The sequence below is a fragment of the Eptesicus fuscus genome, chromosome 23 (genome assembly GCF_027574615.1).
Source record: "Eptesicus fuscus isolate TK198812 chromosome 23, DD_ASM_mEF_20220401, whole genome shotgun sequence".
Lineage (NCBI taxonomy): Eukaryota > Metazoa > Chordata > Mammalia > Chiroptera > Vespertilionidae > Eptesicus > Eptesicus fuscus.
This window is the reverse complement of record NC_072495.1, coordinates 5,352,259-5,377,053: the sequence shown is the minus strand read 5'-3', so window position 1 is coordinate 5,377,053 and position 24,795 is coordinate 5,352,259. Positions and strand designations below refer to the sequence as shown.

The 24,795-nt window shown below is 39.4% G+C and overlaps 1 protein-coding gene across 1 annotated transcript in view; it reads right to left on the bottom strand.

Annotated features, from left to right (window-relative positions):
* Positions 1-24,795, bottom strand: part of TAOK3 (TAO kinase 3) — a 141,921-nt gene that overhangs the window by 3,372 nt on the left and 113,754 nt on the right. The window contains exons 15-19 of the mRNA XM_054712483.1: positions 20,896-21,132; positions 19,168-19,296; positions 15,321-15,524; positions 7,536-7,775; positions 5,225-5,437 (exon numbers count right to left, since the gene is read on the bottom strand). Of these exons, the coding sequence (XP_054568458.1) occupies positions 5,225-5,437; positions 7,536-7,775; positions 15,321-15,524; positions 19,168-19,296; positions 20,896-21,132 (1,023 nt within the window). The remainder of the gene's footprint in view (positions 1-5,224; positions 5,438-7,535; positions 7,776-15,320; positions 15,525-19,167; positions 19,297-20,895; positions 21,133-24,795) is intronic.

Here is a 24,795-nt window from a genome sequence, read left to right as displayed (position 1 = left end):
TGACCGTTTCTCTCGCTTCCCTGTAGCACCTGAACTTTGTGTTTGTTATGCACAATGATACCGATCCTGTGTGGGGAATGGGCCCAGCCAGCCAGCAGAAATGACAACCTTTGGTGAGCATAGCTGAAGGTTTGGGGCCATGAGCAGGAGTATGGTTAGGGATGATGACCCTCCTGTCTCAGGCTTGGTTTTGTCTAGATTTGGCAAGCCCTCAGTTCGGCTGGGAACTCTGAGATTAGAACCCTTGAATTAGACATTTCTACCGAGTTTATCAGCACGTATCCATACACATAGACCATTTTGCCAAGATAGTTATCATTCACCTTATACTTCCTTCCCTATCTGTACAATGTTGAGATACAAAGATGAACAAGACAATTACCAATATATCTCAATATGTTGATTGAGAAATGACTCTGAAATATTAGAATAGTTTTAGAAAGTTATTTGCATAGCGCCTTCTTAAGTGCTTTTGGAGAAATATACTATATAGCAAATGAATACAAAATAAATAATGTAACCATATTTCCAAGGTGCTTCCCAATAATTCATCTTAACCAGCTTTCACTGAAACCCACTAAAGAGGATCTCTCTCTTCTCATTTTCCCAGTGAGAAACGAAGGCAGAAGAAATACTAGACAAAACAACTGTCAATCTGCAGCAAGAACAGCCTTACAGATAAATGCCAAAGGGTTTACTGACCCAATGAGATTGTTATCAATTCCCTCCTGATATGGGAGGCCCCTTACCAATAAAGGGAATGAACGTCTGTTCATTTCTACTCCTCTGTGCTAATTGCTATAAGCCCTGGCCACGTGGGGGAGACTTCTCCTGTGGGCACTGGAGACCACTGAAGAAACACGGCCAGCTCCTCTTACTTCTGGCATTCTATTATTAATGTCAGTAACTATGTTATTCTGTACCAGCTCTGACTCTACAAAAGTGCCATTCTAGAAATCAGAGGATATTCCAGTATTTGCTATTGATCCCCCAAAAGCTGCACATACAAAATCCATCACAACATTTTATAAGTAAAAGTAGAGGTAAATATCATGTCTGTTTTGTAAAGTGAATTAAACTGAAGAAAAGGATGTGATAGAGGCAGCATAATGTCGTAGTGGCCAAGCATACAGGCTTATAAGCTCACCTGAAAATAGGTTCAAATCTTAGCTCCTGCTCCAATTAGTCATGTGACCCTAAGTCAGGAGTTGGCACACTACAGCTCAAGGGCTAAACCTGGATTGCTGCCTGTTTTTATAAATAAAGTTTTGTTGAAACACAGACATGCTCATTCAGTTTGTATTGTCTATGGCTGCTTTTGTACTACAATAACAGAGTTGAGCAGTTGTGACAATGATCCTGTGCTCCACAAAGCCGAAAATATTTACTACCTGCCCCTTTACAGAGCAAGTTTGCCAACTCCTGCCCTAAGCAAGTGGCTCTATTTAAACAAATCTTAGTTTCCTTATAGGTAAATTAGGATTAAAACAGTAATGACTTCAAAGGAGTTTCACAAAAATGAACTAACACTTAGAAAATACTTAAAACAGTGCCTGGCACATGGTAAGCAGTCAGTAAAGGACTGCTGTAATGATCATCTGTTTTTCTCTCCTTGCTGCTGCAGAGAAAAGGCTGTTTCTCTCCTTTTATCCAAGGGCAATCTTGAACCTACATTCCTGACACACTATCTCCCATCTTCTATAACAAGCGTTTAGTGAGCACTTGGATGCCAGGCATTGATGCAGGTGCTGAGAGTACAAAGATGAACTAGATGAAAATCCTCTCAACCTTTATGTCCCTATCAACTCTCTCTCCCTCTCCTTCCCTCAGCCCCGCTGCACACCCAATCTTGCACTCCTCACTCTGATCCTACTCCTCTACTTATTTGCTCACATCAAGGTCACTAATGAAGGCTCTTCCAAGCAGCGTTTGATATAGATTGCCCCTGAAGATTTTCCCCTGAAATCTTTCTCTTGTCTTCTGATACCACACACCCTCTTGGTTTTCCCTCTTCTCTCCTTTTCCAGGTACACCCTACCTTACTGGACCATCAAATATGGGTGTTTCTCAGGGCTTTGTTGTGGGCACTCTTCTTCCTCTAATCTCGCTTCCTAAGGAATCTCATCTATTCCAGACTCCAATTACCAACTCTACCTCTATTTCAGACTTCTCTTCTGAGGTCCACGCTAGCTTATCACCTAGACACATCTTCACCTGGATGTTTCCCAGGCCATCAAGCTCAACACGACAAATATTAATCATATTTCCCTTCCCTCTATCCCAATCTGCTCCACTTCCCTTTTATTATTTTTTAACCATATAGGTAAATGGTAGTACCATCTACCATTTTGTTCAAACTAGAGACTTGGAGTCATCTTTAATACCTCACTCTCCACATTTAATCTGGTTTCTAAGTGCTTTCAAACCCATCTTTTGCCTATATCTCAAATTTAGTCACTTCTCCTTCATCCCAATGATCCCTCTCTGGTCTAGCTACCACTCCCTCATGCCCATATCCTTATATAGCCGCCCTTGCCATCTCTCAGGACATTCTCCACATGTCACCAGAGTGATTGTTCAAAAAATGCAAATGTGACATTAGTCCCCTCCTTAATACTCATTAGTGGCTTCCCATTGCTTCTAGGATAAAGATAAAAATTCTTAAGAAAGTTTGCAAGCCCTTACATGACCTAGCCCATTTACCCTCATCTTCTTCTCATTTAGGCTTTTGCTTCTTCTCTACATTCTAAACATAATGGACTTGAATTCTAGAACAGTGCCACTGTCTTTCTCATCTTTAAAAATGCTGTTCCTTTTGCCTGGAATGTGCTTCTTACACTTCAGCTTAAATGATCACTGTGTCTGAGACCTTTTCATGTCAGCCTACCTCTCCTGGTTTACACTCTATTAACACGCCGCACTTGCTCTGCCATTACAATGAATAGACTTTTCCTCCACTCTTATATCTGTGTATCTGTTTCCTCCACTCTTCTTCAGGTTCCATGAAGACACAACTGATGACTGTCTTATTCACCACAGTATCCAGGATGCCTGGGGTACATTATATAAACACTCAATATATACTTACTGGATAAATGAATGAATGAATACACTGGCTCCTATCCTCAGCCTAAGGACTTGTTTATGAAGCCTTTCCCAATAAACAGAAGTCATTCTTTTAACTGTGTGTTCCTCTAGCTATAGTTCTTTCTCCTTTCCTCCACTGAAGAAGATCTGGGAAAAGCATTCTCACAGTTTCTCTCTCACATAATAACTTTAAAAATATATATATTTCTATTGATTTCAGAGAGGAAGGGAGAGGAGAGAGAGAGAGAAACATCAATGATGAGGGAAAATCATTGATTGGCTGCCTCCTGCACGCCCCCTAGTGGGGATTGAGCCCACAACCTGGGCATGTGCCCTTGACTGGAATCGAACCCAGGACCCTTCAGTCTGCAGGTTGACGCTCTATCCACTGAGTCAAACCGGCTAGGGCTCGCCTAATCACTTTTTCAATGCACTATCTCGCCTTCCATTTCCACCACTCCACTGATTGTGACAATCAATGGACAAATCCACTGCTAGGTCCAACTGGTCTTTCTGCAACATCTAAAATCAACTAGAAATGCTTGTTCTGGCTTCTGCGATAGGCTCTCTCTGGTTCCCGTCCCACATTGCTGATTATTCATCTTCTTCAGTCTACTTCTACTCAGACCTCACATGTTGGTGTCCACAACTCTGTCCTTGGTCTCCTCCCTCTCTAATACTATCTCCTGTCCCTAGATCTCAGGTATTCCTAAAGCTACAACTGCCACCATATAATAATGATGCCTAACTTCTTGTCTTTAATCCTGACACTCTCTTGAACTCTAGACTTCCATCTCTGTACCTCTCTACTTGGATACCGAGTTAGCTCAGATAACATGTCCACAACTCAGCCAATTATCTACCAGGCACCTAAACTTGCCCCTTCTTCTATTTATCTTGGTAAAATGATGACCTATCCCACTGTTATCAAACCTATCTTTCAATGGTCACTAAGTTCGATCTCTTAAATATTTCTATCTCCTAAATATTTCTCAAATCCTCCTCCTCCCTCCCCATCGCCATTAGCATGTTCTCTCTTAGTTCAGGCCTTTATTCCCCTTTTCCTCATGACTATTACAATAGCTTCCTAACAGGTCTCTTTGCCCATATGTGACACATTACTGCCAGTATCTATCACACAAATCTGACCCTTCGCTTTCCTTCTTAAAATAGGCTTCAGGGGCTCTCTATTGCTTCTACAATGGCTTTGGAGGATCTGACCTGCTTCCCTTTAAACTCCTGCCATATCTACTGATTGTTCCTCAAATGTGCCATCCTGTCGGGATTTTGAATCTTTGCATATACAGTATCCTCTGCTAGTAATAACTTTTCCTCTTGTCTGTTTAGAAAACTATTTTTCTTTAAGTCTCATCTCCTTGTGAAAACTACACAGAATTACCAGGCAAGCTCCCGTCTCTGGCTTACCATCACGTTTATGACCTCTCTATTTTAGGCTCCCACAATCCTCCTCCTTAAACTTTGGGCTCACACCAAAGTTCTTTCAGTCCCCAAATGCACACTTTACAACTTTTGGACCTTTGCTTATGTAGGCCCCTTTCCACGGAACCTGTTTACTGCAGTGAGTTTCTTCAGTCTTCTTGGCTCTTGAGGAAAAACTTTCCCTAGACTAGGTTAGTTGTTCCTACTTACCTTCCACAGCCCCCCTCACCTCCCACTTCAAAGCATTTATTATGCTTTATTTTTATTTTATGTTGTCTCTCTAGCTCACCACTCTCTGAGCCCAGCAGGGTGCTGAACACAGATGCTAGTAAAAGTTTATTGAATGAATGTGTCTGTGCATCTTACTCATTTATGCCTGACATTGGTTGAGTAATTTTTGACGAATGAAAACACGGTATTATATGCCGTATCTATCACATCTTGCCCTCAGAGTCCCTATGTGCCACAGATCTGATTTAGCTTGGTATTCCTTGAGTTCCATCTTATAACACACACTCCAGCAAGTATCCGAATCGGCTTGGGTTTATTCAGCGTCGTCATTTCCTCAGTTCTCTGGGCAGAAAAACACCAATATCCTAAATTTGTGCAAGAATCATCTTGAGAGCAAAAGGCTGGATCTTGAGTTTTCTTGATTCCCAATACTCTTGAAGCCATGGCACCAAACCTAACCACTTACCGCTTGAGAGGCCATCATTTCATTTATACTCTGTTCATACTGCTCTGCCAAAATGGCAAGTTTTCTTGTCTGCTCATCTTTCAGTGTCTTTAAGATTGTTTTGTGCTCATTCTTTGGAGTAACTTCCAACTGGTGATTCTTGAGTGCTTTATACTGTTTGGTCTGTACTTTGCAAGTGTCCTGAAACTGTTTTTTAATTTGCATTTCCATGGCCTGTGTGATAAAGTGACAAAAAGAAAATAAAGACACATCAGTAAATACAGGAAGTCTTCCATTGTAATGATACAATACAGGTGCTGGGACCATCTGTCTTTTTGTACAGTGACCCACACCACTGGTCAATAACAAATAATACATATGACACAGCAAGAGTTAACTCTACCAATACTTTTGGTTTTATATTAAACTAGAGGCCAGTGTACAAATTCGTGCACCACTGGGGTCCCTTGGCCTGGCCTGCAGGATTGGGCTGAAACTGGCTCTCTGACATCCCCTGAGGGGTCCTGAATTGCAAGAGGGTGCATGCCAGGCCAAGAGACCTCACTGGTGCACAATCGGGGCCAGGGAGGGACCATGGGAGGGCTCCAGGGCGTGTCCGGCCCATCTCACTCAGTCCTGACCGGCTGGATCCCAGCATCAAGCTAACCTACCAGTCGGAGATTCTGCCCCCTGGTGGTCAGTGCACGTCATAGCAACTGGTCGACTGGTGGACTGTCTGCCTCCTTGTGGTCAGTGCACATTATAGTGAGCGGTTGAGTGGCCTTAGCATATCATTAACATATTATATTTTGATTAGTTGAATGGCCGACAGGTCGACCAGACACCATATTAGGCTTTTATTATATAGGATAAATAGAAATAATTTTGAATTTATGAATAGATGAAAATATGACTTGTTATAAGGGGATCACAACTCTAAGCAGATTGTGGCGTACTATAAAGCTCAGTTTGTTAAAAGTGTGTTCATTATTTTAATGGTTTCCTAGTCAAAATCTTTAGTGTCCTCTATTATTTGTTGTTTTTCCCTTTTTGTTGCCCCCCACCTCATTTCCAAGTAAGAAAAAAGATGACAATGTATAAGCCAGCTTTCACTGTTCTGTGTTTCCTTGACAATTACACTAAATTTCAGCATAAATAAAAAGGAAAAGTGATTTTAGTATTACCCCTGCCCCCTATTAAGAGGTTATACTGCATGCAGCAATATCAAATATGCATTTTGGCAAGGAGAAGGTGGGGTGTATTGTAAGTCCAAAGGCATTCCATCAGTTTGCCTCACAATCACATGTGTATTTCTTGAACCCCTGGAAGAGCTGTGATTACAGAGATCACTAATTGGACAGGCTAGGGTTTGGCTAGAGAGGAGCATGGCCAGAGTGATCGAGTGGTTCAAATCTGTGTCAAAACTGACAGTGTCTCCCTTGACATAGAGCAATAGTCTGGTCCAGTGGTCGGCAAACCGCGGCTCGCGAGGCACATGCGGCTCTTTGGCCCCTTGAGTGTGGCTCGGCGTTAGAACCACTTCTTCAAAATAGACTCGCCCAGGCCGAAAACCGACTTTTGCGCGTGGGCCACGAAGTTTCAATTGCACTGTACGTGCGCGCCCGCATGTGGTGTTTTGTGGACAAGCCACACTCAAGGGGCCAAAGAGCCGCATGTGGCTCGCGAGCCGTGGTTTGCCGACCACTGGTCTAGTCTATAGAGCCCATTTAGCAGTCAGCCACAATGATCTGCAGGCAGTTAGGGCCAGAGGAGCTCCATCTCTCTAGTGCAGGCACATCTAGATTCATTGTTGATCCCCATCAACATGGCAGATGTCACACTCTTTCCTAAAAGCTTGGTGTGCTTTAGTCTTTTTCAATACAGTCGTTTTCAATTGGTAGTGCTGTTACCAATCATATGACTGGTCTGACAGATGAAACTTATCTGTCCTACACCTGCCAGGTAGCTTTCTTATTTCCTGGTTTTAGAACCATGGGCTGCTGGTGGTCCATGCATTACAATTTTTCAAAGGGCAGGTCACGAGGCAGTCAGAGAAATTACGTAACGGATATAAAGAAAAAGGGAAAGATCATCTTGTAGAAAGGCTTCCAAACCAGCCTGCCCAGCAACGTCTCTTCAGGAGTTTGTTCTATACAGATTCTTGTGCTTCACATCTGGAGAGTCTCATTCAGTAGATGCAGCGTCCAGAAATTTGTAATTTTGAAATGCCGCCCAGATGATTCTGACCGTCATCATCCAGGTGTAGGAGCCACTGATCCAGGCCCACTCTGTTCTGGAGCACAGACAGGGAGATACTTCCATTTCCTCTTACCTTTAAGTTTTTTGGCTGTTGCCGAAGTTCCATGACATGCTTTCTGTGCAGTTCCCTTTCCCGCCTCTTATTGTACTCCAGCTGGTTTTCCAGTTCAGTCTGGTGCTGTAGACGGATCAGATCCATGCGTAGCTTCTGTAACGTGTGCAGCTGCCGGTACTCTAGCTCTCGGGTGGACTCGTCATGCCGGATCAGCATGGCGTGCTCCATTTCCTTCTGGGTCCGCTTTTTATTCAGTTCCTGCGTTCAGGAACAAAAGATAAAGGGAGAGAGATGAACGGAGACAGACTGGATGGAATTCACAACTGAGTGAGGGAGGGCAAGGAACAGCACTATGAACGCTCTTAATTAAACCTACTAGGGTTTGGCGGCATAACCTAATGAGATTAGATTAACAATCCCTGGAGATTTAGGTTCTGTATGCGGGGCCACCATTTTTACAAGATGGGCAACTTCCCAGCCATCACAATGACTCTACCTGTAAAATGGGGATAATTCTACCCAAGCTCTTCTTACCTCACAGAGCTGTTGTGACCCTTAATTAGATGGTGTGACATGCACAGGTCTAAATACACGTTTCTTCAGTTAAAACAGTGGTTCTCAACCCTGACTGCCCATTACAATTACACGAGGAAGCTTTTAAAACCTAAGATGACTGAATCCCACAACCTGAAATTCAGATGATTGTCTGGGGTGGGACCATGACATCAACAGTTTTAAGGGTTCCCCAGGTGATTCTAATAGGCACTGAGAATCACAGAAGTAAACTGATAATGTCTGCAGTGTTCTTATGGGAAAATACCTTTTTTTTTTTTTCGGTATGTATCAGAAGTAGGCCAATTATCTATTTTTTTTTTTCAATCTCAGTGTTCACGGCATGCTGAGGAAAAGCAGAGATCTCTCTCCTTTCATCTTGTACATTATAGTCTGTTTGATCATTTCTAGTTCTAATCATTCTGTTCTTACCACTTCTGCTCATGTCTCTCTCTTTTGTTGAAGTGGGGAAAGAAAGGAAACTAGAAAAAAAGGAGGGATAAGTTCGATGAAATTTTTTCATTCACCAGTTCAAGAATATTTCCTGAATGGCACTGTATCAAAAATCTGAACCATGTGTTCTGGGTGCATAAAAATGTTTACTAAGCCATGCTGTCCTCAACTAGGGAACTGTATTAGACATGTATGAAAGTATATGTTCAGCTCACAGCTAAATGAATCAATTTATTTTCTCTACTAGGAATTTGAAATTGAGATTCATAAACAGTGAATCTTTACGTACAGCTAGAATGGAGGGGCATATAAAAACTACATTTGTGGTAGCCACCCACTGCTATGAAGGCTGAGTGATTAGAGAAAGCTGGGCTTCAGAGCAAAAATAAAAAAGAAAGAAGCAAGAAGTGCAGGGAATATACTGATGCCCAAGTTCCTGACTGGTTCTAAGCACTCCTGTAGGTACAGCTGTACTATTGCTATTGGTTTTATGAGACATTCCTATATTTCCATAGTAAATTCCCTGCTTTTGGCTTAAGCTAGCTCAAATAAATTTTAGTAAAATGTAAACCAAGAACCTTAATTCATTCATGGAAATAAGTTTATGTATAAATTTAAAAAAAGACAGAACAAGGCTGGAAGTGCTAAGTGCTATAAAACAGGTAAAAACCTTATGCTGTGAGATTTCTGAAAAGTGTAATATTACTACTACTTAAAAAGGCCAAGGGGAAAGATTTTGAGCTGAGCTTTAAGTTAGAATGATAGGTTGGCTCTCTTCTCTAATGGGATCCACTATGGAAGAAAATGCAAGTCATTTATTTCATATAATTATCAATAACATTTGCATATTAGTGTGGATGAGAATATCTTGCATACCTGGGCCTTCTATCCTGAAGAGAAGTCCTTTACACAGCATAGCCTCTATTACTGGAGCCAAGTCACTAATCATTCATTAATGTATTATACAAGTTACTTGTTGAGCATACCCTATGCGTCAGGCACTGTTGTAGGCACCAGGGAGAGAGCAGTGAACAAGCACACCCCTTGTGGAGTTTATTTTCTAGTGGGGAAATATCAGAAGTGCAATTTACATTTGTTTTAAGGAATATAACATAATATCCCAGAGCATTTCCCTGTATCTCCTCTTGCTTTTACTTTCCCTTGTTTTATTTTTCCTCTTTGCTTGGGCCATCAAATGTCATCTTTTAAAAACCACTAACTGGCCCCTAGGTGGCACTAAAGAACAGTGAGCCCTTCCCAGAGACAAAGCTATTCCAGTCCATTGACCAAGGGAAGCCAAGGAAAGTCCTTGAAATGGGTAAATATCCTGTTCCTAAGTCACTGTGTCATGTTGAACCTTTGAGTACCAGGTCTCCCAATATTGGGCACTTATACATTCCACACTTTCCCAAACTGAGAAGTCCAAACTGCATCTGAGCTGCCCAGAGCTCTGAACCCCCTAGGTGGGGGGGAAAGGGGGGTGGGAATAAAAGATCAAAGCAAACCATACTTTCATAAGAAATCAAATATCAAATGCTTCTTTTTATGTTTAATGGAATGCTACAGGATGTTTTTCATCAGAAGTACCTGGGTTACAGGCTATTGGTCTTACCTAGCTAATTTTGACATATACTAAAGTTTGAGAATTAATGGAAAAATATTCAGGGTGTAAGTCAGTTTCAGCTCTTCCACCAACTCATGGACTGCTCTAGGCAAGTCTCTTAATCCATGTTTTATTTTCCACAGATGTAAAGTGAGGATAACTTTTCCACCACCAACTACCATTCTTGTGAAGATGAAATGAAAAAAACTTAAGAAAATGCTTCAGAATACATAAATATGTCATTATTATTTTTCTCTATTCAGAAGTTAATGTCTTAAAACTAGTTTTTATAAACCACTAGAAAGTGAAATAAGCATGATACTGAAGTGGCTTTTCTGTTATAATAGTAGGTTGTTCCCTTTACCTTTAATTCATACATCTGAGTTGCTGAGATGTAAGATGGTAGGTTGCCTATAATATTTTAAAACATGGGGGGAAAACATTACCCAGTGCTGTGCCTACATTATAATGTGGAATGTGCTTTCAAGTTTTAAAAATGACTACATATATTTTAATTCTAATTGCAACCCTATGAGGTGTTAACATTATAAGGCTTTACCCCTTTTATACATGATAGTAATGAATTTGGGAATTGAGAGACTAACATAAGATCATATAACTACTATAAAGCAGAATTGAGGCTAAAAGTCAGGTTTTTAGATTTTCAACATTTTCCATTAAAAGATGTCCCAGTGAAGGTTTACATTTTTCTGTTTTATGCTTTATCAATCTGTGGTACAATATTGGGAAGAATTCCTCTGTGCTAGCTAGACACTGCAATGGATGCCTCATCTGTACAAATGACATAATTTAAAGTAGAGCCATGCCATGTGCATACCTGTAGCTTATACAAATTCAACAAAGTAAGCAAAGAAAAAATAAAAAAACAAATGTCATGAACAGTTGATTCTGCCCATCAGTGTACTCAATGTACATGCCCTGGAAGAAGTGTGAAATGGGAAACATCCCCTACTTTAAGCATCTCGCCAAGTTGAGTTTGAGCTTAGTACTGAAACAGGTATTTTCATATACCATGGCCCCTAAGCACATCACCAAACTTTATGTGAATGTACCTCCTGTGTAAGATGTGGGTCCAGGGTATGTCCCCTAATCAACCCTTCGTAACTGTGGCCCAATCATTTTATTTTATTTAAATTTCAGTGGAAAGTGCTATTGACTTCTTTAAAAGCAGTTGTCCTCATGCCCACTGAGGTTGAGTAAGAACTAGAATTCAAAATTTTTAATGGAGCCCCATCTGGTTTGGCTCAATGGATAGAGTGTTGGCCTGCAGACTGAAGGGTCTTTGGTTTGATTCTGGTCAAGGGCACCTGTCCGGGTTGCGGGTTCTATCCCCAGTAGGGAAAGTGCAGGAGGCAGCCAATCAATGATTCTCTTTCATCTCTGAAATCAATAAAAATATATTTTAAAAAAAGAAAAACTTTTAAGTGGAGATGCTGCTAGCCTAAGACATTTAATGCTTTCTTACTTTCAGTTCGTAGTTTCATAACTGCTTAGAAAACAGTGGGCATCTGTGTGCAGTGATAATAGTGGGAGAGGCTCAACCTAGTCTATGTTGATCTTTTAAAAATGTTTTTAATAATTAAAAGGATTACTAATACTCACTTTTGGCAAAGATACAGAAAAACAGGTACTCTTTGGTTGGTGGGAGTATAAACCCTTTTAGAGGGCAATTTGGCAATATCTATTTAAAAATCTACATGTATATACTCTGACCTGAAAATTTCACTTGTGAGAATGTACTGTACAAAATACTTGCATATATGTAAAACGATCTCTGTACAAAGATGTTCTCTGGAGCATTGTCAATAATACTGTAAAACTTCAAAATATCCACTGAGAAGCACCTCATTAAATAAATAATCTCATAGCCATATTAATGGTTGAAAAGAATGAGGCAGAGCTGTATGTCCTAGATAGTAAATGAAAAAAAAAAGTTACTAAACAGTACAGTGGACATCTGGGGTTTCTTTGGTACGTTCAGTATCCTTTCCCCTTCTTTTAAGTCTCCCCTTTTCCCAAAATGCTATTCCACCCTTTCTGGAATCAGGGATTAAAAGAGTAAGCACATTACCCAATCAAGTTCTCTCTCCTAGAAATCTGAATTGGAAGCCACAATGAAACAAAAATTAAACATGGTTGAAGGAGATACATTCAAAAGGTGATGCTTTGAGCAATGTCCATTGGCGCTTGCTCTCTGGGTCATGAACGTTGCTTTTCCAGCTTGATTCTTCCCTCTTTTCCAGTGTGATTTTCAGCTCTGTCTTCTATCCCGTTATCCTTCCAATGAATTCATTCCCATGCTAAATCAGCCAGTTTGTTTCTATTGCTTTCAAATCAAATACACCTCTGATACTAATGTAACCTTATTTTTATAAAGTTCTATATAATATGTGAGAGTTCTATATAATATATAAGCTTTATGTATGCATACATATGTACAGAAAAAAACTGGAAATATGTGCGCAAATTAATGGTGATTGTCTCAGGATAGAGATTGGATAGGATGGGAATATCAAGAACTTTCATTACTCAACTTTGTATTTTTCTATATTTGTATTTTTTCAATGTTCTTTGATTACTTTTGCAAACAGAAAGAAAAACTGAACATTTTTCATGAAGAAGGCTCTGGAATAAGACTAAACAAAAGAAAATCTAAATTCTTAAGAAAAATACCCTCATAGAGCTATTCTTCGCGCAGTTGGTTAGAACTTGATAGTAATGAAGTCATGAATATAGTTCCTATCATTTTGGGGGAATAACTGTCTTCTATAGCTTTTATTGGTAATAACTGTCCCCTTAGCCTCAGATTTCTTCCAAATATGTGCTATTAGAATAACTAATAATTGCCAGATGAAAAGAATCCCAAACATGTTATTTCCAACTGGCTATTGGACTTTTTAATTTAGACTTTTTTGCCTTCCAACAAACTCAGCATGCCTAGTACTGCATTAATCAGTTTCTTACCAACACCTTTCTAAGCTCTGTTTCCATCCAAATCTGCATTTCCCCAAGTCTTAAACCTTAGAAATAACTCTGATTCTACCTTCATATTTTCTCTCATATCTTATTGTATGCCAAGTCCTGCTTATTTTATACTTCAAAATATGTTTCAAACCCACCTCTCTCTTTTTTTGAAAAACATTTTTTATTGATTTCAGAGAGGGAGAGAGTGAGAGAGCTAGAAACATCAATGATGAGAGGGAATCATTGATCAGCTGCCTCCTGTACGCCCCCTACTGGGGATCGAGCCCACAACCCAGGCATGTGCCCTTGACTGGAATCGAACCCGGGACCCTTCAGTCTGCAGGCCGATGCTCTACCACTGAGCCAAACCAGCCAGGGCCCACCTCTCTCTTGATAGCTACCACCACCATCGTTGTCTATAGCCTATTTCCTACCACCAGATCTCTTTGCTTTTCATTTATTCCCTCTAATCCAGTATTTCTCAACCTTTTCCCCCATTACTGTCCCCATCAGAGACTTTTTAGATTTCCCCTTCCCTGACCATCTCTACCCCTTAAATGTTAATACCATGGATATACTGTGTATCTGTTTATGTACTGTGACCCTTCAGAGGGCCTCAAATTGTTGTTATATCTAAGACTCCTCCCCTACAAGAACCATTTTCACCACCCCCTGAGAATTCATGCTCTAATCAAACTGGGCTGATCTCACTATAGTGAAATTTTAGCCATATCACTGCCTGGCTCAAAAATGTTCAGCAGTTTCTCCCTCTTCCAAGAAGATGAGAGAACACAGATAAAGAGCCTGAGCCTGGCTCATAATTGTGGTCAGTAAGTTTGAGTTTGCACTGCCCTTTTCCTTGCCATCTGGATACTATTGCTCTCCAAAAAGTTACGCCAATCCCCATTCCCATTAAATGTACCTGGAGTGCTTGTTTCCCTCATGCAGGCAAACACTGGTTTTCATTTTTACCAAACTTGCTGTGTTTACCAACGTGCTAGCTCATTTGTGAGGTTTCTCTTTGATTAAACCAGGTTACAATGATTTCCTATTGAACTTTGTATCTGCAACTGATTCACATTCTCTACTCCTCATCTCAGTGAAGAACATCCCATTCATCCAATTTCCTGGAGCAGAAGGTTTGAAGTCATTTTTGACTCCTCCCTCTTCTAAAATTCTCACACCATTAGGTCCCGAACTATTTTTAGTTCTGCTTCAGAAATGTCACTCAGATCTAATCTTCACAAGCTTATATGAATCTTATAGTATTGGGCTAGGGAAGATATATGCTAATTAAAAAAAAATCTAACCTCTCTCTACCCCCATTGCCTCTTCCAGGTAGAACTAGAGAAGAGCATCCTAGCTGAGCTCATTGTACTTGACTTCTGACCACTCCAGGTTACCCTCACACTGATGCACTCATTCTTCAAAATAAAGCAAACTCACCATCACTCTTCTGCTTGCAAACTTCTGGTGGCCATGCAACTGCCTTCAGACTAAAATCTAAATGCATTGGCTTAAGAAACAAGGCCCTCCACATTTTGCTTCCAGCTACTCTTGTTCTGGTGCTGCAGTCCCCACACCCAGACACTCAGCATCTCATCAATCACTGAATCCTACAAGCTCTTTCATGACTATATGCCCATGATACTTCATTTACATGTCTATTACTATTGTACCTAATATGTTCTATTGTAATTAGTCTGTTACATGTCTGTTTCACCTCTGAGTCTTAGGGCTACTTGAAGGCAAGGAGGACAGCTTCTCGGAAGCCCTGGTGTCTCCAGCATGGCTTGGCACAGAGGAGGCACTCCTAAGTGCTGGATGACTGAATGAGTGAACTTGATTGTAGAACATCGTATTATTTTTTAAGTGTTTGATGTGGAGTCACAAAAACACAAGTCTTTGAAAAGCAGGCTGAAAGAAAGTTATTTTACTTCTTTTGATCCTCCACTGCATGATATGGCTTATAATGAGTGTTCAATAAAACTTTATAACATTTATTTGGAAAAAGTTGATTTCTTGTTCTGTAAATGGGCTTTCTCTTATCAGTGATAAATTCATTCCCTGGCTCTTTGTATACCTACTTTGTGTCAAGGTCCTACGCTGAAGACTAGAAAGAGCAAGGATATAGGAATGAAAAAACAGTTGTGATCCTCACAAGGCTTGCTGTCCCATAAGTAAATGACAATAGTTAGGAACATAAATACCTCCCGAATGTTCTGCTGCTCCACCTCGTGCCGCTTGATCATTATTTTCCGCTTGAAGAAACGACAGTTTTTGTCGTAGTACAGTCTCTGCTGAGTGAGAAGGTGGGCTTCCTCTTCGGCCTGTGTGTGCTGCAAGTTTTCTTTATGCTTGGATATCCGCTCCTGCTTTTCTTTCTTGGGTGTGCTATGGTCCTCATTCATCTCCTTCACAAGAAAAAAAATAAGGGGGGAAAACCATGCCAGTCTCATCAGCCAAAGAAATTATAATAGTTTATTGCAATGGTAGATTAAATTATTTGGAAAGTAAATGAAAATGTAAACACAGGCTGACTTGATATTGCCTCCTTCCCCCAAACACACACACACACACATTTTTAAAAATCAATTAATTGAATATTAAGTGAGAGGAAGACTTGTTAGTTTCCAAGTCTCCGACTTCTCAACTGTCAGAAATTATTTGTTCACTCATCAATCAAATACATATTTACTGAGTTCCCATCATGTGATAGGCACTGTGCAAGGCTTAAGGATACAATGGTGAACAAAAGGACATGGTATCTACCATCATGGAGCTTTTCAGTCTAGAATAAAAAACTAAACAAAGAACCCTATGAACTAAAAATGACTGTGACAACTACTTTGAAGGTGAGTTCTTGGTTCTACAAGAATGTTTAATAGAAACTATTGAACCTCGGTAACAGCTGAGCTGAAATTTGAAAAATCATAGGCATTAACCAGTCAAAAGGAAAGGGAAGAATAATCTGGGTAGAGGAAATAGCATATGCAAAACCATTAGGGTGGGTTAATTGAAACATGGTATGTGTATGATCAAGGAACTGAAAGGCCAGAGTGTGGTGGAGTGTTACATGAGATGAGGCTGTACAGACAGACAGGACCGTTAGGTTAGCGGCCCAAAAGGCTGAGTTAAGGATCTTTAGGATAGGGGAAATGGATTTTATAGGTGGTGGGTGGTTATCATAATGATATGCATTTCAAAAAGATGACTGGCTGCTTGTGGAAAACAGAATAAAGAAGGCCAGAGTGTGTCCATGGAGACAGCTAGGAGACTAGTGCAAAGGTCCAGATGAGAGATGATAGTAGCTTGGACAAAGGAGGTGGGGGAAAGACCAAGAGAAGTAGACAGGTTTTAAAGACAGGAGGTAACTCTGCAAATGTCACTCATTTGAATTTTAGGGAAAAACAGGCTTCATTTGGGATTATAAGCCACCTATATTTTCAAAAGGACAAAAATCATTAGTATTTCAGCCCATAATGGTAAAGAGAAGGAAGCAGTGAATCAGAACAGTTAAGAATATGTTAATCTCTGGGGAAAGTAAGATGACCGCTTTTATGGAAAGCACAGGGTACTCTTCTTTGTTCATACTGTTCCATTGGACAAGCTTGACCTATAACATTTGGTTAACTACTCAGTGAAATCCCCTTTAATTGCTAACACCTCTTTTATTTAAAGTTTTGTGATGCAGACATCACACACTATTTAGATTATTTTTGTGCTTAGTCAAGAAGTCCTTGTAAATCAACTTTCCTGTTCTAATGAAGTCTTAAGTGAAATATTAGAATCAATAAGAGCATGTGCTGTTTCCAGCATGGAGTAGGCTAGGATCACAACAGGAAAGCTGGTGACTCATTTCTTAATACCATAACTTTACTACTAGGTTTAGCATTAACCACTACATTGCACACCCAAATTCAAATATGTTCATTAAAATTCTCTCCAAAATCATGAATAAATTATTTTTGGACCATCCATCATTTTGTATTACCCATGCCCCTGCTATCTATCATTAGTGGGAATCATGGAGATTGTTTTGTCATTTCAAGGACAATTCCTTTAAGTATACCAACATCTAAATATACATGTCACTTTAAACAGTGTGAACCAAGTTTTACTTCATAAGGAGTAATACTAGCTTTGCACAGAAAGGCTTATTGAGGCCATCTCAAATTGGGTTTAGGCCCGTTTTTCTTCATGAGTGTGTTGAATGACTTGTAAGTTCAGGCCTGTAGCCTCCTGCACTCATAAATCTGAGCATGGTGGACTCCAAACAATCTTCTGTCTAAAGACTGAGTGGGGACTCTTGAATGCTGTTCTGTGGCAGAATCTTCTAAAGGCGGAACTCATGCAATCTCCAAATGCTTTAGTATTACAAGAGCTCAAAATGGTGGCTGCGGTCATATTGTATGACCTCCAGAGCATGAGTAAACATATGGTGTTAGAAATAAGAAGACATTTGCAGCTGAGAAAATTTCTTACTTAAAAATCAAGCTTATCTCTGTGATCCAGAAGCATCCTTCTATTGTGATGCAATAATTATGCTCAAGCAATAACTAAGAGAAAATGGAGAGAATGTGAACCTTCTTAGTTGGCCTATTTTTCTCTACAGCTTGGTTTTCTAGACTTTTTGGTGTCAGAGATTCTTCCTATTCAGGCAGTGTGGAGCAACTACAAGTTTCTGTCAGGCCCAACTATTACCAGTGGCACATCTAGGTGGGACCAAAGATCCCGAGACCCCATCCCAAAACACTTGCTTTCACTTCCCAGTTTAAAAAAGAAATGGAGAGGAACATTGCGAAGTCTCTTGCTGTTACCTTAGAATCTGAGCTCAAATGAATTATTTCATATACTAGAACAATGCCCCATGTTGAATTTTATTAAACCTTAATACACTAGTAGTTGACAAATAAGAAATCCTAAGTCTCAGGAGAAGGAAAATCTATGGAACTCAAGGCAATTTACCTGTAAGTACTGGTAAAAGGAGAACTGAAGAAATTTGAGCTTTCAGGCCCTCTTAAGCCACACTAGTGGTCTTCAACCAAACATTCAAGAATTAATCATTCACTTATCAAATATTCACATGTACCAGACACAGGGATACCAAAAAACACAAACAACATGGGCAAAAAAACATCTACAACAACAACAACAATTACTACTACAAAACAGTCATGGTCTCTACCTATATCACTTACTGGCCAATAGGCCAGTAGGGAAAGTAGCTCAAAGAATCACTAAAAAAAAAAAAAAGAATGTATAATTGAAAGCTAGTGTCATGAAACCAGAGGCACCTGCCCTGGTCAAGGCAGTCAGGAAAGGCTTCCCTGAGGAAGTGATATTTAAGTTAAGGTACTAATAAATGACCCTAAATCTTATAAGGAAGAGGAGTAGAAATAAACAGCAGAATTACAGTCAGGGAGGGATTGAGGGTGAGGCATACGGAGAGCATCCTGATGGAAGAAACACTATGAGCAAAGACCTTGGGGAAGGGCAGAGTTTAATACACTTGAGGAACCAAAAGGTGACTGTTGTGGCAGGAGAAGTGAAGAGTTGGGGGTCGGGTAAGCAGATGGGGAGAACACTGGTGTGAAGTGAGACTGGAGGGGAGGCTGGTAGTAGACCACGTAGGGACTTCTAGTATTTTGATCTATATTAATAGTAATAAGAAGCCAGTAAATATTAAAACCATGAAATGATATGACTGGATTTATGGTTTGAAAAGATCACTCTGTCTGAAGTGTGGAGAAGCAAGCAAGAATGGTTTAGAGTTAGAACAAATGGTTCGTGAAGTGTGGTGCCTGGACCCCCAGTATCAGCATCACTTGGTAACTTGTTAGAAATGCATATTTCAAATTCCACTCCAGACCCATTGAATCAGAAAATCTACGGGTGGATTAGTAATCTGTTTTAAAAACCATTTCAGACGATTCTACTGTAAAGTTTGAGAATCAATGGGTTAGACTACATATTGATCACAATGTATGATGAATCAATTTTAAATTCCAACCATTCTAATGGCAAATTGGTGACTACAAATATTGGTATTCTTACCTCTTTTATTTTTTCCTTACAAATCTTATACTGCTTCTTCTGACTTTCTAAGAAAGTTGTCAAATCTTTCTTCTGCTGGGCCAAGATCTGTTGCTGGAACTTCTTCTCATCTGCTGCAGCTACCTTTGCCTGCAAAAATACCAAATATGATCTTGGATGACTTGTTCTTCACACAGAATTTAGCCATATATATTCTCTAATGCACTGAAAGAATCCATACATGCTGAATAATGTAATTTTTGAACAAATTATTAATTAAACAAAATACGGAAATGCCTATTCTGATTTCCCTGTATCTTCAACAAACATTTTATAGGAAAAAATATGAAGAAAAACCATAAACACATACACGAAAATACATGGGATGAAAGGTAAACTAACAATGATTATAATAAATTTTTATCATATTGTTGATAGCTGAAGGGTTATATTATAAAGATGAATAAACATAACTGCCAGTTTTATTCCAAGAATCTAACTTTAATTGATTAATTATTGCAACTACCAGACTTCACATCTAGTGTACTAAGCAAAGCTGATGACATGTGATTTCTTAGGTACCTGTCAGAATTCACAACAGTTAGACACTAGGACATTTGGGGGCTCCTTAGTGGATTGAATGCTGACCAAATAAAAGATAACCCAGTAAATATTGGTTCCTGAGAGTGACCAAATCTAAGTTTTAGGGAACCATTCAATGAAGCACTTAGGCAGATAAGGTGCTTAAGAATCATGCTTCATGGTTCTTTTTTATATATTTTATCTAATGTTTAGCATCCATGAACAACTATTCTTCCATTATGAACAATCCTCCCCACATATTTACCAAGTCAAATTCCCAAGAAAGAATCTGACTGGTTTATTTAATCAACATCCATGAGACCTTCTCATGGATGGATAGCTGTTGGGGGAATGCTTCTTCTATAATTCTGATGTTTCCTTTCATGTGGAGAGAGAGAGTCTAATTACTAAAACACCCCTGGCATCCTGTCACTTCATCCCCATGGAACACATGTTCACCCTGCTTTTCCACACTTCGTAAATCTTATGGGAGGTGGCAGGGAAGGTGACTCGTTTACTACTAGGGCCTGGGTAGGCAGGCCTGGCTAATTTTGTTTAGTAGGATTAGGCCCATTTTTCTTCAGATATAAAACACTTCTCCCACCTAACATTTACCAACAATAAAGGTGATAATTTTGATTATCTGCCTTACCCACTCCTCTGTTTTGAAAATTAGTTTAGAATCAGGATGGGGAAGATAAAATGTTCTCTAGAATACTCAAACAATAGCCAGACTAATTACTTGCTGCAATTAGTCAGGTGCCCATCCTGAGTCCAATCAGCTATAGGCAAGGATTATCACCAGCAAAAGGGACTATTTGTAGAGGAGTTTTCCTTTGAAGAGGACTGTGGGTGTGGCAGGCACCATCCAAGTTTCCATAGGTTAGAAGCATCTTGTGTGTGTGTGTGTGTTAATTTTATCCATGCCCATAGCAAAGGATTGATGCTCAGAATATATTTGAATAGACAAGAATGTGGTATGCCCCTTTAGTTACTATATTAACTTTTAATGATAATTTTAAGTAGCCCCATAAAACCATCCCCACTCCCTCACCAAAGCAATACTGTTCCTTTATCACCAAAAATCACACCCCTCTTGTCTCCTGCTAACTGGCTGGAACAGGCTTGGCATGACCATGGTACGAAAGCATGCGTACACATACTGACCTCCTTTTCTATGATAGCCACTTGCTTCTTGGCCAGCTTCTCCAGCTCGATGGACGAGTTGTTGGCATGCGTCTCCACCTCCTTCTGTAGCTTGAGGCGGTGCTCGTCCATCTCAGCCTTCAGCTTGTTCTCCAGGGCGATCAGCTGCTTCTGGTGCTGGCGCCGCATCCGCTTATATCCTGACATCTGTTCCCGCAACTCGTTCTCCTGCTCATGCTCATGGATCTGCCGTGTAACCTGATTAGGGTTGGGGAACAGAACTCAGGTAACCAGGTTCATGAAAGGCAAACTTTCAGGCAAAGGAGAAGAACCCTCTGGCATAGTTTTACTTATGTACTATTTCCTGAACACTTACCTGTACCAGGCACTGTGCTGGATGCTCTTTATATACTTTATCTCTAATCCTAAAAACCATCTCACTCACTCATTCATTTTATTCATCTATGAGGTTGACTGGCGTTACTACCCCGAGTTTATCGATGAAAAAAATTGAGACTTGCGGGGAATTTTTTCATTCATTTGGCCAAAATAGATTTTCATGTTTTTAATATATCATTATATACAAGAGGTGGGCAGAAGTAGGTTTACAGTTGTGGGTAACATTCTTTTGCATTAATAAAGCTGTTGTAATAATCATAAGCTGCATGTCTTTTTCTATACAAACAACTGTAAACCTACTTTTGCCTGCCTCTGTATATGCTCAAGGTCACGTAGCTAATAAGGAGTGGAGTTGGGATTCAGACCCATTTCTGTCTGATTCCAGAGTAATGCTATTTCCACTATACCAGGGCTTCTCCACCTTGGCACTGCTGACACTGAACTGGATAGTTCTTTGCTGTAGGGGCTGTCCTGTGCATTGTAGGATGTTCGGCAGCCTCTCTGACCTACCCACTGGAGTCCAGCAGCACCTCCCAAGTCAAGACAATTAAAACATGTCTCCAGACATTGACAAATGTCTCCTGGCCAGAGTGGGGGTGGGGGTGGGGGCATCACAATCCCTCTGACTGAGAACCACTGCACCATATCATACTGCTGGGTTGTTTGTTAAGAATAATGTCTCTAACAATCATAGGAATCTTGAATATCCTTTATAAAATAGAACAATACTGATTTCCTATTCTTAATATTAATCAAGAGAAAGAGAACGAACTCTTTCCCTTAAATCTTCAGAAGAGATGCTAACAAATTACAATACATCTACTTGCTGTCCTAAAGAAGAAAATGACATTTCTGTGATTTCTGGATGGCCACAAGTGAATGGCCAAACTGAACATTGCAAATGTGAATGTTGATATCTTGTTTCTATCTATTTAACCTATTCTGATTTTTCAGTCCTTCCTTCAATTTATCACCCCTTGTTATTTTCCTGTCAGATTCTCTGTCACTTTCTTCTCTTGTATTTATTTTAGAAAAAAAATTATAACTTTAGTTTTGTTTTTCACTAAGCAATTTAGTCATTCCTATGTACTATTAGCCACTTCTCCTCAATCTAAACTTCAAACAAGTTTTACTGGAAATTTTCATGCTGCTATTACTTCTGTCTACTATTTTCAGTTTATGGGTCAAAGTGTATTTTATACAAAGAACAGTCTGTTTCTCTACTCTTTTTAGAAGGTGTCCCTGCATATTAGACTGAGTCCTCACTATCGAGAGTGCTTGTAACTGGATAGTATTATCAAAGTACACATTAAACATTTGCCAAACTTTGAAACCTTTCCAGCTGAAACTAACACTGTTTCATATTCATTTCTTTTTTCTAAAGGACAATCCTCTCTAAAGTATGAGGAATAAGAGCAGACAATATTTCAAGACCAAAAAAGGGATATCATCACCGAAGAGGCACCTAATGCTCTAAAGATTATTAATAATCTTTTTTTGTTATCACGATTATGTATTTTCTAATGGGCTTATTTCATGATAAAAAAGAAAGGAATAGTTTGAAATATATGTGTATATTGTACTTCATGTTTGTGCCTTCCTGAAGTTCAACTGTAGGGATTAAAAACAATTCCAATCAACAGAAAGGATACCATTTAGTCCTTTCTGAACTCACTTGTTTTTCAGACAAATATGGCAATAAAATGTCTGTTTAAAGGTAATGAGTTTCAGAGATGATTTATCTGTGTACTTTTTTTTCTTATTTTAGTATTCCTTCTTTAATCAGGCATGGCACACTCTAAAGCTATTGAAACTTGACAGCAGAATGTTAGACTGGTTTGTGGTCAATAAAATAAAATATGGCCATTTCCCTAAACCAGATGGCCTAAAGATAAAACAGAAATGACTTGTGTCAAGAACATTTTTCTATCCTAATTGGTGGGTGAGTCCCTGTGAAAAGGGTGGTCCTACTGCAAACCATATCATACTATTATGTGGCAGAAACAAATTACATGTAAAGCTCAACATGCTAGCATTGTACAGCATTAAATTCCAGGAGAGACACTTTGCTTTTAAATGCTTCCCATAATTTGAAAAATCTCCTTCTTAAATTCCTACCATCACCTTCCATTTGTACAACTAACTTTCTGAGTTACAAAGTCATTGTCTTTTTAGACACAGATAGTGATAGTGTTATACTGTAAATAAAAGTATAACCAGATGTTTCATTTGTAAAGTCTAACATAAAATTTATTTTTTAAAATGTTACCTATAGTTATGTATGCCTGTGCATTTTTTTACCACTTTATTTTTTTTATTTAATTCTAATTATTGTTGAAAGCATTACATATGCCCCCTATCCCCCCATTGTCCTCTCCCATCCTGCCCCCGCCCTCCAATGCCTGTGCATTTTAGGTTTAAACCTCAGGTCTTATGAATAAACTATTTTGTCAATAAAATAATAAAGCTCATAATTTTTATTATACCTTATGCTTTAAGATGTGTTTCTCATGTAATTTACCTCTTTAATTTTTATGAAGCCTGGAATTTGAACTAAGATCCTATGGCTCTGAAATTGCCTGAGGAAATTCATATCACCAAAGAAGAAATGAAAGAAACTTTCAGTTATGAAGTAATGAAGGGAATCAATATCCCAAACAATCAAAGCTGAAGAGAGTGGTAAATCCAAGTAACAAACTGAATAAGTCTGAAAATGAGAGAAGGTTATAGAAATGTAGGGACTGTAGTTTTCACAATCCTGAACTCAAAAATGTGATCAACTAAAAGTGAACAGTTTCATCTTGCACACCCAGTAGGTTGTTTGGAGGCAAATCTCATTCCATCCCTTACTATGTAACTGACCTTGGGCAAATTACTTAAGTTTTTCAGTTTTCATATGTAAAGAGGAACCACCCCTACGATGAGATCACTGATAGATAACACTTGTGTCTAGCAAGGTAGATGCTGGTTCCCTTCCTTCTCCTGCCAGCCTCTGAGTAATCTGTCTCTTTTTCCCTCCACCTAAGCATTTCTGGTCATGGGGACATAGGTCAGAAGTGGGTCAAAGAGAAAGGGCAAGTTGAACAATAAAACTGTACTTGTATCCAGGTTGTGGATTATAAGATAAGGATGTATAATTTCTGAACTGTTAACTATTCATATACCTGGAATAATATGTAAAAACATAAAAAACCATAAAGGAAGACTGAACGTTTTTCACAAACTTTTTACAGCCATTCCATTCTACCTGGTTTAATTCCAGCAAAACATGGATTTACAACATACCACATCACCCGAAGTGTATTATATGCCTACCAAGTACAGAACATTGCACTAGAGGGCTAATAAGCAACTTACTGAACACGAAAGAGGAGCGTGGTGGCTGATAATGTTACCCTCTTAAGAGATCAAAACCAACTTATAGGATTAATTATATGTAAGAATCAAAATAATGCTTATGATAAAACTGGCTACCATCAGAACTTAGAACAAATAAAATTTATAGCCAATTTTTAAAAAGAT